Source organism: Pseudorca crassidens, chromosome 10, assembly GCF_039906515.1.
Source record: "Pseudorca crassidens isolate mPseCra1 chromosome 10, mPseCra1.hap1, whole genome shotgun sequence".
NCBI lineage: Eukaryota > Metazoa > Chordata > Mammalia > Artiodactyla > Delphinidae > Pseudorca > Pseudorca crassidens.
Window position 1 is genome coordinate 3,788,672 of NC_090305.1, and position 15,673 is coordinate 3,804,344.

Sequence of the window (15,673 nt, forward strand, 5' to 3'; positions counted from 1 at the left end):
GGAGAGAAGAGCAGCGTTCCTGTGAGAAGCTGGACAGAGGGCGTCGCCGACGGACACAGCTGACGCCAGGCAGGAGGGGAGCCGGGGAGCTGGGTGGGTGTTGGGACCACAGGCTTCTCAGCTCGGCCCCTGGAGCCTGATGGGGTTCCCACCTGAGTGCTGCTCTGAGACATAGATGCGAGGACCTCCCCAAGACGAACAAAGGGGAGCTCAGGTCATGGTGGTTGGAGGACAATGGGGAACATCTGAAACCGTGTGGTGGGTGGAGAGCAGGGCAGCCAAGCTCTCAAAGGCCTATGGGGGGTGGGCGCGCGCTGGGGAGTGAGGGGAGACTGTCTGAGCAGTGGGCTCCGGGCACAGGTCCTTCCTGTGGGTCCGCAGTGCTGGTACATCCCAGCCTGCTTCTTTCCTCGGGAAACCGTTTACCAAACCAAGCTCTTGAGATGTTAGTATGTCCATCTGGACAAAAAGATATTTTCCATTGAATGGAAAAGGAAAGGGGGAATATTTTTTATTGTTTTGCTTAGATTTTCTCCTTCGGTTTCTCTTTGACGTGCATCTAGGCCACTGTAATTTTGGTTGACTTCTTACCATGGGTCTTCCCGCCTCAACATGTTTTTAAATTCAGAACTTTTTTTTTTTCAATCTTCTTTTCTTCTCTGTCAGCTCTTTTATTACAGACGATATTTTTCATGTGTTGTGTTGTGTTGTCTCCATCCTTATGATGCGTTGCTTACAATATTATTCCTCCTATTCTCTGTGCATATTATTACTTTAGTTTTGCAGGGACTTCCCTGTGAATAGCAGAATGTAATTTATGAAATATGACAATCATTCTCGTAACACTGTGCTGTATGTTAAGTTCACGCAACAGCAGTGTTGGGTAGTTACCCAGAGGGCCAGCCTCCAGAGCTTCACGCGGCCTCTCACATCTAGAAGGAGCCTCCTGGGTTCCCCCGCAGGATGGAGCAGAGAGGCAAGTGTTGGCTGCCCACCCCCGTTTCTGGCATTTACCATTTGGACTAACTCAAGGACAAGTGTCTCTAGATTAATTCAGGTGTGTGTAAAGACACACAATTCTACTTTGTTATTAATCAAAGTTATAATTATCTAAGTAAGCGGTGCTAAGTAGTCATTTTTCAGGTCCTTTCGTGAGAAGCTAGCAACGTATAATTGGCGTGTGTAGTCGTCAAGAGGGAGATTCTCGGGTCAGGCTGCCTGGGTTTGAATGAAAGGGACCTGCCCTTTGTTGCCACGTGTGACCTTGGGCAGGTTATAACTTCTATAATCCTACTGGTCTCGTGTGATTATTGTAAGGATTAAAAGAATGAATTCACATAAAGCTCTTAGAACGGTGCCTGGCCCAGGATCAGGACTTAGTAAATTCTAGCTGTGATGAGATTATGTCGTCTCCCGCAGTGCAGCTTCGGAAGTCAGGGACCTTCTGCTGCCCTCACTTGTTGGCAGTCTCATTTCGCAAGCACTTAGTTCTCATCACATACAACTCGAAAAGTAGGTTATCGTATAATTTTTCACAATGTCTAAGTTAATACTATCCACAGTAATAAGGCTTTATATGATAGGAATATTGGTTTCTCGTCTCTTCTCCCATATATGTAATAAGCTACGCTTACTCCCTGTGCATTCAAAACAACCCCGTCCCCCCCAGGGCACTGTGTGGCTCTCAGATACAGGGAATATCTTCCGCCAGCTTGGTACAGATAAAGACATTCTTTTTCAGCTCTTTTAAACAGAGGAATCAGATGATTGAACTTTTAAGAAAACATTCCTCCCAAGTCTGGTTGGATGGAATGGTTTACTGTAAAGATGCAGTATTATTCAGAGCCGCTCTGTGCTCTCTTAATTGAAGAGTTTTGACACTGACATTGAAGAGGGATTGCCTTTGGGGCCACCAGCAGACAGCTTTGTATTGTTAATGACTCAGAGAATGTTTTCCGATGAGATCAGAAGCAACCCACTAAAGAAAAAGTGGAGGGAACTTGAGAGCTTAGGAGAGCGGAGAGGAGGGATGTGAGAAAAGCTAAAAAAAGACCAAAGTTGGTGCGGCAGGAGGGGTGGGGCTGCCTTTCGTCCCAGCACAGCTGCTCAGAATCTTTTTTCAAGTGGGAAGAGATGACAAGAAATCCTGTCTTTACCAGCCGTGAAGATGTCTTTGAAATGATGCGAGGGAAGCCAGAGACAGACATGGAGTGGAGTTGGACCAGGTCCTGCCCTGCAGCTCTCGAGGAAAGATGCGTCCAGCGCTGCGGTTCGCCACTGGGCCGCCGGCGTGTCTGCAGGAGGCGCAGAGCGTGGACTGTCCGTGTCACCTGGCACCGCGCCCTGGGGCCGCCCGGCCATCCCCACGGACGGCTCTGCTCACAGCCCCGCCGCCACCCCTTCTTCAGCCTTCCTCGGCAGTGCAAGCACAGTCTGCACGCAAATTAAGCGGCAGTCTCGGGGCTTAAAGAAAAAGGAAAATTTTTCATTTTAGAAATGAAAAATGTAATGTCTCCTGTGCCAGTTCACTCTGTGTCCCCTGAAATGGTTTCATCTCTATGCTAATTTTATGCTGAAAATAGGAACGCTCCTGCTTAGGAAGAGGAGAGTAAGGGCTGGGAATCAAAGGCTGTCTGAATTTCTGGAGCCAAGTGGACACCCCCCTCGATTCAGTCCCACTTAGAAGATGTCCTCTGGGCCGGCCTGGCCCTCAGGACACCCATCCTTGCACGGGGGGCCGTGCTGGGGGATCCGAGGCCTTCACCTCCCACCCGGGAAGCCGACTCCCCGGCCCTGGGCATGGACTCGTGCCTGCGGGAGAGTCTGTGCATGTCTCCTTGCTCTTACAGCAGAGCCTTCCCTGGTATATCCAGATCCCACAACTGACTTCCCTGGATTGCCTCCACTTCTGTTTTAAATGAATAATTAACTCATAAAAGGCACCATCTCAGAAGTGCAGAGTAACCCGTAATTCCATGCCTGTAAATTCTTTGAACAAGTGGACGTTGTTTTATGCTTAGTTCTAGTCTTATCTGCTTCTCTCGGTAGAACGTGAGATGTTGAGGGTGGGAACCTCGCCTCTGTGCCTTAGCGCTGTCGTGGAACCTTCCTCAGCGTAGGCCATTGCTACACGCTTGCTGATCTCTGGAGGCTCCCGTCGGTCTGTCCCCTCGTAGTTCAAGGGCAGCTGGACAAAGAAGAGGTTGGAAGGGTCTCGTTCTCACTGCTCTTCACCTGATTTTCACAGACACCGCTCTATCAGTTTGGTCCTGCCCGTTGTCGCCTAGCTGTCTGTGTCCTTCCTGGTCCTGCCCGTTGTCGCCTAGCTCTCTGTGTCCTTCCACACGTGAAGATGCTGCCTTTTTGTCCTATTTATGTTGTTCGGCAGAGACAATTCATGACGAAAAGGGAGGATACTTGCTCAGGGTCGTGGGACTAGGACCGACGGGAGAGTTATAAAAGGTTGATTTCAGCTCCATTCAAAGAGCTTCCAGCAACGGAGGTTGTGTGTGACAGAGGGTTTAAGCAGACACTGCTTAAAGAGACTGCGGTCCTGAGGACACTTGCCCCAAGGCTCCGCGGGCCGTGGTGCTGACTGGTGGCTAACCTTGGACACCCTCTCAGCCCCGGCAGCTGGTGCCTTGGCTGACAAAGGGAATGGAAGAGATGAGTGGGTGGATCTGGGGCGGTGGTCCCTTCGGCCTTCCCTAGGGGCAGGCTGGGGCTGGCGGCCCACCGTGTTGCCGAGCACGGGACACAGCGAGGAGACGGCACAGAGGATGCTGACTGGGCGGGCTTGCTGGACGGGATGGGGACGCAGCTTGTCTTCAAAATGGAAAGAATTTCTTAGAGGCTTCGTACTCACACACACCTGAGAGACTTGAGATGAGAAAGTCAAGGAGACAGAGAGGCGTGCGTGTGTTTGGATGGAGTGGGTTCTTTCTACTCGATGATAAGGCTGTAAGTTCTGTGTTTCTATTGTATCCATTTTGCCTGCACGTTAGGGTGTCTGAGCCGGAAACACAGCGCAGGGCAGGCATCTTAGTGACCTGGGAAAGAGAAAAGTACGTTACAGACGCTTCCTGGAAACATAAGGGGCTGAAATGCATTTCGCCATTTGGAAAGAGAATGGAAATTGTGCTTCTTTCTTTTAGCTATTTCCTTTGAGGTTTAACTATATTGTATTGCCTTTTTAAAGCTTTCACAAAACAGACCCTGGCAGAACTCAAATGAGTAAATGACAGGCTAGTCACAAGCCAGCTACCAGGTGACGTCTTAGCCTCCTGTTTTCTTTCTGTGGCAGTTCCAGTCTTCTGAGTGGAAGGAGTTGGTGGTATGGCCAAGTGTCAGGGGTGTCTGGGGAGGAGGTGGCTGGAACTGTGGAAGCGTTGGCACTGAAGAAGCCCAGAGTGGGGCAGTGCATCTGGCCCCGCGGTAGGAGGGGGGCATTCACAGCCACAGAAGGCCTGGGGTGCTGTACTTGAAAAGACTCTTGTGTTTATTGACTCACTGAGCTGAACTGACCCGCGAATACTGGGTACCTCCTGTGTGCAGTGCTCTGCGATAGGAGTGAGCACCATACAAAGAAGAGTCTAGTAATTCCCTCAGCTGATATTTGTTTTCTACTGAAAAGGAACATAGCTAAGAGCCACCAGTTTTTTTCCAGTTCTCTTGAGAAATAATTGACCTCCATCACTGTCTAAGTGCAAGGAGTACAGCATGGTGGTTTGATTTACATATATTGTGAAATGATGACCTCAGTAGGTTCAGCTAACCTCCATCTTCTCATATAGATACAGCAAAAAGAAGAGAAAGAAGAAAAGAATAAAGGGACAGAATGTTCTCCTTGTGATGAGAACTCTTAGGATCTAACCTCTTAACAACTTTCTTATGTATCATAGAGCAGCGTTAGCTATAGTCGTCATGTTGTACGTTACATCCCTAGTACTCATTTATCCTGTAACTGGAAATTTGTACCTTTTGACCACCTTCCTCCACTTCCCCTCCCCCACCCCTCACCTGTCATAACCACAAGTCTGATCTCTTTTTCTATGAGTTCGTTTTATTTGTTTGTTTGTTTGGGGGGATTTTTTTGTTTTTGTTCTTAAATTCACATATGAATTAGATCATACAGCGTTTGTCTTTCACTGTCTTACTTACTTCACTGAGCATAATGCCTTCAGGGTCCACCCGTGTTGTCGCAAATGGCAGGATTTCCTCATTTTTTATGGCTCAATAGTGTGTCGTTACACACACACACACACACACACACACACACATACACATACATACGGCAACTACTTGTTTATCCATTCATCCATCCATCATCAATCAGTGGACATTTATTTCCATGTCTTGACTGTTACAAATAATGCTGCAGTGAACATGGAAGTGCAGATATCTTTTCGAGTTAGTGTTTTCATTGCTTTTGGATATATTCCCAGAATTGGAATTGCTTGATCATATGTTAGTTCTAATTTTAATTTTTTGAGGATACTGTTTTCCACAGTGGCCATACCAGTTTATATTCCCATCCACAGTGCACAAGGGTCCCTTTTCTCCACATCCATGCCAGCATTTGTTCTCTGTTGTCTTTTTGATGATGGCCATTCTCATAGGTGTAAGGTGATATTTCATTGTGATATTAATTTGCATTTACTTAATGACTAGTGATGTTGAACAACTTTTCATGTACCTCTTGGCTTTTCTTATATCTTCTTTGGAGAAATGTCTATTCAGATCCTTCTTCCTTTTCTCAGTTGGGGTATTTGGGTTTTTGCTATTGAATTGCATAAGTTCTTTATATGTTTTGGATATTAACCCCTTATCAGATACACGGTTTGCAAATATTTTTGTTTGTTATACTGAGCGAGGCACGTTAACGTGCTCAGTTAACAGCGGCTGGTTAAGAGGCCACTGCAGGTCCCAGGATGTAGGCTGAGGTAGAGGAGGCACCATCTGGATGCCCTTGGTGTGACCGTTCCGCACGTGAGGGCAGCCAGCCTGATTGTGCAAGAACAGTATTGAGTTCTGTCCTATATGGTGCCAGGAGCTCCAGGACTCTTGCCAGTTGAAAGGGGAGAGAGAAGTTTCATCAATATCTAGTGCACAGTGCAGATTTGCCATTTACCAGGCGCATGCAATGCTAGACACTGGAGATGCAAAGATAGACAAAGAAACAAAATAATTAAAATGTGATTAAGAACATGTCCAACAAAATCAAATTTGGGGGAGAAAAAAGAAGGATCGTTTGACATTACAGATAGCTCCTCAAAAACAAGCCTACCAATACCAATTGTGGAGCCAGTAGCTGAATCCATAGACTTGTAGAAAATCTCACAGCCAGATGAGCTCGTAGAACGATCTCTCCAAGTCTGCTGTTTCACAGAAGGGGGAGCAGAGACCCAGGGAGCAGAGGTGAAGAGGCAGGCTATGCTGGTTTACATTTCTCTCTGGCTGCACGCCAGAAAGTGGGCAAAGGCACCTGGACTTTCCTGGGTTGGTGAAGGCTCATGCTTTCTCATCTTAAAATGTTTTTGGCTGCCAGTGACCAACGCTTAGAGCCAGACAAGCACTTCTGGCATTGACGTAGAATTACACCTGTGCTGTGCGAGCTTCTGGAGCTGCTGAGCTTTTCACAACCCACCTATCCCCTCCCCACCGCTTTATTGTTTATGGCCACCTTCTTTTAATGCCCATCATCAGCGTTTCTGCTCAGCTCTGCTCTTTCAGCAGTCTCTGCACTGACAATAAGTCTGAAAAGATGAGAGTTTTTTAAAGTTGGCCTTTCCCCTCAAGGGATGAGATAGGGTTTAGTAGCTTCAGTTATGTTGAATTTTACTTATGAATGGTGATGACTCACATATAATATGAGTTTTATTTTCTGTTTTATGTGTATTTTATATGCAGCCACATAGGCAAATATTTAATTTATTTTCAGTCTTGTACTGTTGGACAGCAACCACTAACGTCCAAGATATTGTACGGATTCAGGCGCGGGTCTGCCTTTGAGGAAGCTTGGTAGATGCCGGGCACACGGTTAGGATTACCCAGATGCCACCATGACGCTGAAACAGCTGGTCGACTGGTCGTTTCAGCCAATCAGAGAAACCAGTGGGAAAAGAATCCCTAAAACTTATTTAAATAAATGAATTGGTTTTTACTGCTTGATTCAGGCAAAACATTTACTCTGTTATTTTTTTATGTAGAAACAGCTGAAACAGAACTGTACGGCTTTGAAGCCAAATTCCAGTTTGAATTCTGGCTCTACCGCTCGGTGCTGTGTACCTTGAGCAAGTTACTTAACTTCTCTGGGGCCCAGTGTTTTCACTTGTAAAAATGGGGATGGTAATACTTATTGCATGGTGTTTTCAAGAGGGTTGTATTTTAATTATAAATATAAGGTACTTAGCGCAGTCGCTGAAAAATCAAATGTTAATTCCCCTCCTCCTAAGAGAGCGTGATCTCGGATGGATAGATGCAGTCACCCCAGAGGTCTGTATTCGATGTCCATCCACGGTGCTTGCTGTAAGATGAGCCCTGCACGATGGGAAGGTTGCTGGGGACCTGGTCCACTGTATCACCCAGAGCCCCGCTAGAAAACCTTTGTGAGAATTGTCTTAAGAAGTAACTACCAAGAGAAACTCAGTTCCCCTCGAGGTGCAGGTGAATTTAATCTCATGGATTTTGTAAGTCACAGAGCCCGACTTGAAGCTCAGCTGATTCCCTGCAGAGGCCTTCAGGCTGGCGATTTGCATCGCCCTGGTGCCCGATCGCAAAGTCCTGCTCGTGTGAATAGTTTCCCTCCCCATGTTCTGTTAGGAGAGAGGCTTGGATGTGGTTAGATGGCATTGATATCTCAGCCACAACTCGAATCCTCCCCCGCGGGTCACTCCTGCCCATCCCAGCTCCGGGGGCCACGCCAGGCGGGACACGTAGCAGAGGGGCTGCCAGGGTGGCACCTGGCTGAGCAGAGCACCCAGCCCTGCCGTGTGGGGCAGTGGAGGGGAGAGGGGCTGCCACCCTCAGATCCCTTCATGCCCGCTTCCTTGGTTCATGCAAAGGGGACGGGGAAGGAGTGCGCAGACAGAAGTGAGTCTGGCTTGAGAAGTGTGTCGATAACATCCCAGCCCTCACATTGATTCTGTAGTTTTATTCACATTCCAGCGTTACTTTATTGTGTACTTTCTTTCGTAAGCCTCTTTAAACCCTTTGTAGAATGAGGCAAGATGTAAAAACACGAAGCTTCAGAGATCCTGTATCCAAGTTAACTGTAGTGTGTTACTGATATGGGCACCCGCCCGCGGGGGAGGATGCCCTGAGCACATGTGTTCAAAGGGCCTTCATGGCCGGGCAGCCGTAGGTGGCCGAGTCATTAGGCGTGTCCCCTCGAATCCCATAGACCAGTGCTGACCTATGGCTTTGTATTTGAAGGCACACCCCTCACTATCAGTGCGGATACCCGATGCAGGAAATCGTTTGCACCTGGGCTGTTTCCTGTGCCATGTCGAGGAGCAGAGACCGTGTCTGCTGTTCTTTGTACCTGTGCTGTACGGCTGGGCCCACAGCTGACGCAGCGTAAATGTATAGGGCGTGAGGGGCCAGATGAGGATGTTTTAACTGGGGAGATTATTCAGAATAATGAAATGTAGAATACCAGAATATATGAACAGCATTTTGGACAAATTGTTATTCCTTGTAGATACTGTTAGGAACACAAACTCTTCCCCTCACCAAATGCTGAGTGAGCTCCTGCTTTAATGGATAAACTTGGTTTCTGATCAGCGTGCCCGGCGCTGAAGCCCAATTACATTTCTAAAAGCACACTTTTCAGGTGTTTCCGTGCAGCTCGTTCTCTGAGAAAGTTTGCTGTCTGATGTACGTTGTTTAGGATTTACGCTATACAGCAGGCCCTGTCCTAACAGTGTAAAGTTTGACCGGGACCCTCTGCAGTGATTACTAATTCTTAATGAAGACCGAAATCAGGTGACTTCACTGAATTTGTATGTGCCTAAAACATTTTTATTTTTCCTGGCCTTGTTGTGCCCACTCAGGACTATACACTCTGCAGTCCATGCCTGACTGTACAAGACGCCTGAACGTTCACCCACTGGAATAAATACCGAGTGTCAGTGAGCTCATTATGCTAAATCCTGAGGTAATTACTTTCTGCCTTAGTTGGGGACTTAAGGCAGCAGAAGCTAAAATTATTCCGTCTCGAGACAAACCCTGAGGTGGCTGTTAGAGTTAAATATAATTCATTTGCAGCATGTCTATTATAGTTACATTTAACTAATTTGGGCCTGTTGCTGGCCAGCAGCTGAGGAGGAAGAAGTTTCCGCGTCCCTGAGCTCCGCAGGAAGAAAATCAAGACTCCAGGACGGAGCTTCCAGAACTTGACGGAAGAGCTACTCCCACTCCATCCCTGCTCTTCCTGTCCCCGGAGCTGGACGCGCTCGTGGCGGAGAGTCTTTGGCGAAGGAGCGATTCCGGCCGTGGGTTCACGTGGGGCGGCACAAGGATGGCAGCTCTGCCCAGGGGTTCCGTCCAGTTTGGGTTTGGGTTCAGAGCTTCCCCAGTTGCAGAAAGAACCCCCACGTCCAGGGTCACCATGAGACGGTCTTCTCTGCAGGTTGTTAAGCCCCTCCTTTCATGCCCCCCCTCACAGTCACAGGGCCAACTTGGGGGTGGTTTCTTCCCAGGCCTTCCAGCCTGGAAGAGGGCGTGCTCTGGAAAACAGTGTAAAGAAGGGCTTCTTCAAAGAGCCTCCCGTGTGTCTACAGCGGATGGTCTGACCGTTTGAGGATGTTCCGTTGGGTGCATGCTGTCAGGAGCAGAGTTGGCCCTGGGGGAGGTCCCCCGGCCTGACAGCTCCTCCAGCAGTGACGCTGAGGGGACCCTCGGGGCGGAAGCCACTCCAGGGTTGAGCGGGGTACTGGGGCGCCGTCAGCCTGTGTCCAGGAACAAGAGTCAGGAATCACTGTAGTTGGCCAGACCCCTGCGGACAGGGACTACGCCAGGAGAGGGCACAGAATTCTGACCATCACGAGGAAAACACTGTCCTGCTTTTCCACGGAAATATCACGTGTCTACGCCGGACACACGTGCGCTGTTCTAACGGCTCCCGGGCAGGAGCGCTTGGAAGAAGTCAGGGAAGTGTGAATGGGTGGACGGTGCGGGGATCCTGGGGCTACGGCACACCGAGAGGCAGCAGCGCTCCTGCAGCGGAGGGACGAGAGGAAGCAGACAGCGTCGAGGTCCGTGGGGTTGGACACAGGTTCGCTGAGGCCAGGACGGTTTCCTTCACCAAACCCAGGTGCGCAGCCAGCAGGGCAGGCACGCCCACCGTGCCCAGCCGTCCACCCTGGGCACATCCCAGCCCTTCAATCCCGGGGACTCGGCTTACAAAGGCCCAGCGTCTGCCCCTCAAGCCAGTGTTCTTTCCTCTGCACCACAGTTGCTTCCCTTGGGCCCAGACTCTTCTGAAAACTCCCCTTTTCCATTTTAATCAAACAAATTTTCACCATGGCAGTGGTTTGTGAATTTAATGAGCGAGCTGTGACACAAAAAGTAAACTGTATAGGTTACATAATTTCAGGGCCAGGTTGACTTTTCCAGAATTTTGTGTCAAAGTGGAGATTTAGTTTAGGCTGTTAAAATTCAGGAAAAAATAATAAAGCCTTTCTGTGTCTCCATCCTTCCCCTGCTCCCCCACCCCCCACCGCCCCCGGCCTTAACAATAGCATCTGAAGTCTCATTGTGGCTGAGTCACTGCTTGGTGTGATCAGGGCTGGGCTGCAACTGGACCTGTCAGAATGAGGCCAGAGTGATTCATGATGGAAGCTAAGTTTGGTTGCCACTGACAACAGGTTCCTCTCTGTTCTTTTCCTGGAGTTTGGCCACACCATATTTTGCCTTTGGAGTAGAAACACCTCTTCATAGAGTTAGTAATGGGATGACATGGGCCCTCCTGCTCTGACACACAGAACTCCCAACCATTTATTAGGAGGAAGTATGTGTAATCAGCATAACGGAAGACCTGCGGAGAATATAGCTGTGCAGGCAACGTATCTCATCCAGCACCGCAGCTTGCTACCAGCCCAGTCTGCCAGCCGAGCGCCCCAGCGGCTTTGTGAGCCCCAGACTGTGCATCCCACCGAGGAGAGACAAAAGATTGAGTAGATGTGGTCCCTACCCTGAAGGAACTTGGGGAGACATAAGCCAGTGAAAGCAGCAGCCCGCACTTCCCACGCCAACTCGAATCGCGTGTCTGTTTCCCGCCAGCTTCCTGGAGAGCAGGAGCCGCGTCTGGTGCTCACGCACACACCTGGCACGTATTTGAGGGGTCGGTGAGTTCGTGGAACTGGAGTGAGCTGGCACTGCAGCACCTGCTCGCCCCCTTCTGCCGTCAGGACTCGGTCCCCACACCATTCCTTCCTGCCTTCCTGGGGCACACGTTTGTGCCAGGCCACCCTGGTGCACGTGTCTGGGGAATGCAGAGGAGATCTATCTGTATCAGCAAGCGTGCAGTTACTATGGCTTTGTTCTCAGAGTGGGACTTGGGCAGTAAGGAACTCTCTGCTCCGGGCATTTGTGCAGAATTTGGCTAAACTTACATCAGCTGGACTTCTGCCAGCTCTTTGGAAGTGAGGGTCAGAGATGAGAAGCACGGATACTTTCCAAGAAACAAAACTGCTTCACTGCAATGCTGACGATGCTTGTTCCCGATAAACTCATATTTATGGGAAACGTAGAGCAGAGCTTCTTAGTTAGGGTGCCTTAGTATACAGATGTGCACACAGATATAGGCGTGCCGGCATGAGCTCTTTGGACATCTAGATATGTCTGGAGTATGGGATGGATTTTATATATGGATGCAGATGTAGATATCTAGCCTATATAATGTACGTATACATATGCATTCCAGAAGAGTACAAGGATACGCAACAAGATGTTAACTGTGCTTCTCTGGATGGTAGGATTATGGCAGCATTTGACTTTTTTATACTTATTTATTTATTTTCATTTAAAAATCATTTATATGTATTAATCATGTAATTAAGTCAACCAAATACTAAGCAAAATGTTGAATTTAGACTTACCAAGGTTTAGTGGTCCAGCCAAAGATTTACGGGTATGTTATATTCCAGCACTGACTTGGAAACCATTTGTCCTGAAGATATGTCCTTTTTTGTTGTTGTTAGTTTAAAGATGACTATTTTCAGGCAGTGAATCCTCTTCCAAAAAAAAAAAAAGAAGAAGAAGAAAGAAAAGAAAAAAAAATAGGAAAGCAGAGGTCACAAATCAGAGAAATTGTTCAATGTTGATAGATTTTATTTTCTTTGCTTCTAAAACTAATATTGGTAACAACCCAAATTTTCCCCATTTGTGGAACATCCTTAACCTCCTATTAAGGATGTGTCGGATAGAAATATTAAGAGAAAAACTTGTTGGTCAGATGTTAGTTCTAATTGGCCAGACCACAGAGGACACTGACAGTTGACCCTGGAGGGTGTAGACACACGCTAAAGCAGTGGACTGCAAGTTGGGAAATCTTTTTTCCATCCTCATCCCCCACTTACCCAGCAGCCGTAGGCAAGGAATGATGGTTTGACAGGTGCATTTTGTGGTCTGCTGCACATACAAAACATTTGTGGCCATCCAAGTTAGTTTTCTTCACAAGACTTCTGTGAACGCCTCACTTCTTTTTACCTAGGCTCAGATTCTTAACCAGGGGTTAGAGGGCACGATATGTACTTTTTTCTCAAATTGGAATGCCTTTAACTTAAATGAGATCGATATCCTTAGGGTCTTCTGGGAGAAGTACTATTTTCTCCAGTTTCCAACATTATAAAATACTTCCATATTTGGAACTGTGGCATTTTATACTCAGAGGGATTCTTTAAAAGAGATTGTCTGGTTCAGTTTCTTCATTATTCAAAAGAAAAAGTTGAGACCAACACAGTCAAAGGGAAATGCCCAAAGCCCCAAGAAGTAGTTGGCAGCAGGGCTACAGCCAGGGCCCGGTTCTCTTTTTACTACTTCTAATATGTGCTACTTTTTACCTAAGATTTCCAACTATTATGAGGAACTAAAGCAGTGTTTTCGAACTTGCAATTTTTAGGGGAAAAGCAATGAACAACAGTGTCTGGTACAATGTAGGTGGTCAATCAATATTTGATGAAGACGGTGTTTAGTAAACTTGCATATATTGACCCGCTGAGTCAATAAAAAACATAGCACATCTGCATATACACACATAGGTAGGCGGATGGATGGATGGATGGACGGATGAACAGATTGATGATGGGTACTAGGTAGCAGGTAGCGCCAGCATGTGTGCTCTCTGTCTGCACAAGGATTTAGTTATCATGTGTCCCCAGTCTGCATGGCTCTCTTCAAAGGAAGAAGCTCTGGAGGGGAGTGACAGAGAATTTTAGGAGACAGAGAAAATATACTCCTTTTCACAGAAAACCTAGTAGAAGTGCTTTTGGGTGAGAAAGCCATACACACTTGCATGCAGGTATTTTGGTATCAGTGTAGTATTGTCTACAGTAACTCTTTGTTTAGTCATAAAATATGTTACCTGCCACTCCACAGGTGCCAAATGGTGCCTGAGAGACCTGTTAAATGAGGAGAAATCGTAGAGCAAGCATAGGAAGAACATTACCCCGTAATTATACAGTGCATCTTCGTTTTGGGTTTGTGTTTCCAAGTTCCTCCTGTTTTACTTTGCAAGAGTAACTTAGAAAACCTTGAAAGAAGAACTGTCTTTCAACAAAATAGAGTGAAGAGTTCAGAGGTAAATAAAGTAACGTGGACTAATTCATAAACACCCTACAGAAGGTACTTCGTTTCCATCGTGTCTTCCGGTGGTTAACATGTCCAGCAGGAAGGTAAATTTCTCATTTCCTTTCCCATGTCACAGACTGTGTCTTCTTAATCACCTTTTCCCCGCGTTGAACAGCATCTTGGTCATAATCGTGGCATATGCTACATTGACACCGTGGTGAAATCATTCTTTTTCTCCCACCTAAGGGAAATTTCACTTTTTTATTGAGTGAAGGAGGCATTTAAAGTATAAATTAAAATAAAGATAACAACTATTAAGTCTGGTTAGGTTCATACAGAAAAATAATAAAAGAACTGTCAAAACAGCCTGACTCAAGTTTGCTACAAAAAAAGTTTAATTTAATGCACTGCATCTAAGCAGGCAAGAAGATTCGCCTCACGCTACTCAAAGGTGTATGTCAGCTTTGGTGATCAGGGAGACTCACTTGTGTGGAGCATTAGATGAACAGAGGGTCTCTGTACGTGTCTATTATTGATGATTTATTTGATTTGATTCTTTTTTTTCCTCTCCTCCATTCTCATATTAGGCCCTTATACCTTCGATTGGATTTTGCATTCGTTAAGTACAAACAACAGCATACATATTAGACTGGATACATATTCAGAAATATGCATTTATATAATCTCCTTTTTAAAAAATTTATTTACTCATTTATTTATTTTTGGCTGCATTGGGTCTTCATTGCTGTGCGTGGGCTTTCTCTAGTTGCGGCGAGTGGGGGCTACTCTTCGTCGCGGTGCACGGACTTCTCATTGCGGTGGCTTCTCTTGTTGCGGAGCATGGGCTCTAGGCGTGCGGGCTTCGGTAGTTGTGGCTTGTGGGCTCTAGAGCACAGGCTCAGTAGTTGTGGCTTGTGGGCTCTAGAGCACAGGCTCAGTAGTTGTGGTGCACGAGCTTTGTGGCTCCGCGGCATGTGGGGTCTTCCCAGACCAGGGATCGAACCCGTGTCCCCTGCATTGGTAGGTGGATTCTTAACCACTGCGCCACCAGGGAAGTCCTAATCTCCCATTTTTAAACCATGAGACTAACAATATATTTTATTGTACATGCCTCTGGTGTCCTAGTCTGGGAGCTGCTTAAATTCTCAATAGCATCCTAAGAAGAGTATCGCAGAGAGCAGCGCTATAGCCATGAGGACATTTATAATGTCACGTCAAGGTAGAGTGTAAGTCGTGTGCCTTGTAGTAATAGATTAAATGATTGTAAGTACGGTTTTATGTAGAAAAGGTTCAAAGCAGTTTAAAAATTTTTGTATGGTGCCCTATTTTGAATGTGAAAGTCTCGTTTTGTTTAATCATTTATTAAATGCTCCCAAACTTAATAAACCTGAAGCTTCTGTGCTTTTATTGTATATTAGTAAGGAAAAATCCTTGTAGTCAGTCCTAGATACATGCCCCATCTTGCCTTGGTGATCACAACTCCAGGGTTCCCTCCCTCACTCTTGTATTGTCCCTTGATGTTTGCTGCTTCCTGAAGTCAATAGAGACAGACTTGAGCCACCTTGAGTGTTGTCTCAGTATTTACCGAGTACAGAGAAAATTCCATTTGAGAAAACCGCGGAGTATGGCCATTCCTGGAACAACCAAGAGATGGTTATTACTATTGGAAAGAATCGTTTTGCCGTGCTTTACTTTAAGGGTGACCAAAATAGTGTTTTAAAAATCGATCTCAAATTCGGAGGCATTTGTATATTTGAAGTGCTCACATAGCTAAGATTGTTCGTGATTAGTTTCCTGAACTGTTATTCTTTTCATTAAAAATATTGGCGATATATCTTTATACAACTTTTATATAAATTTGTGAATCAAAACAAATTCTTTT

At 46.6% G+C, this 15,673-nt stretch overlaps 1 protein-coding gene across 7 annotated transcripts in view; it reads left to right on the top strand.

Moving 5' to 3' along the window:
- The window catches only part of FARS2 (phenylalanyl-tRNA synthetase 2, mitochondrial), a 474,195-nt gene that overhangs the window by 280,403 nt on the left and 178,119 nt on the right, over positions 1-15,673 (top strand). Inside the window, exon 8 of one of the 7 annotated variants that reach the window (XM_067751899.1) lies at positions 2,160-2,463. The exons of the other annotated variants lie outside the window; for them this stretch is intronic. Coding sequence (XP_067608000.1) covers positions 2,160-2,448 — 289 coding nt within the window. The 3' untranslated portion in view covers positions 2,449-2,463. Of the gene's footprint in view, positions 1-2,159; positions 2,464-15,673 lie in introns of those variants that run through there. 7 annotated transcript variants of the gene reach the window in all.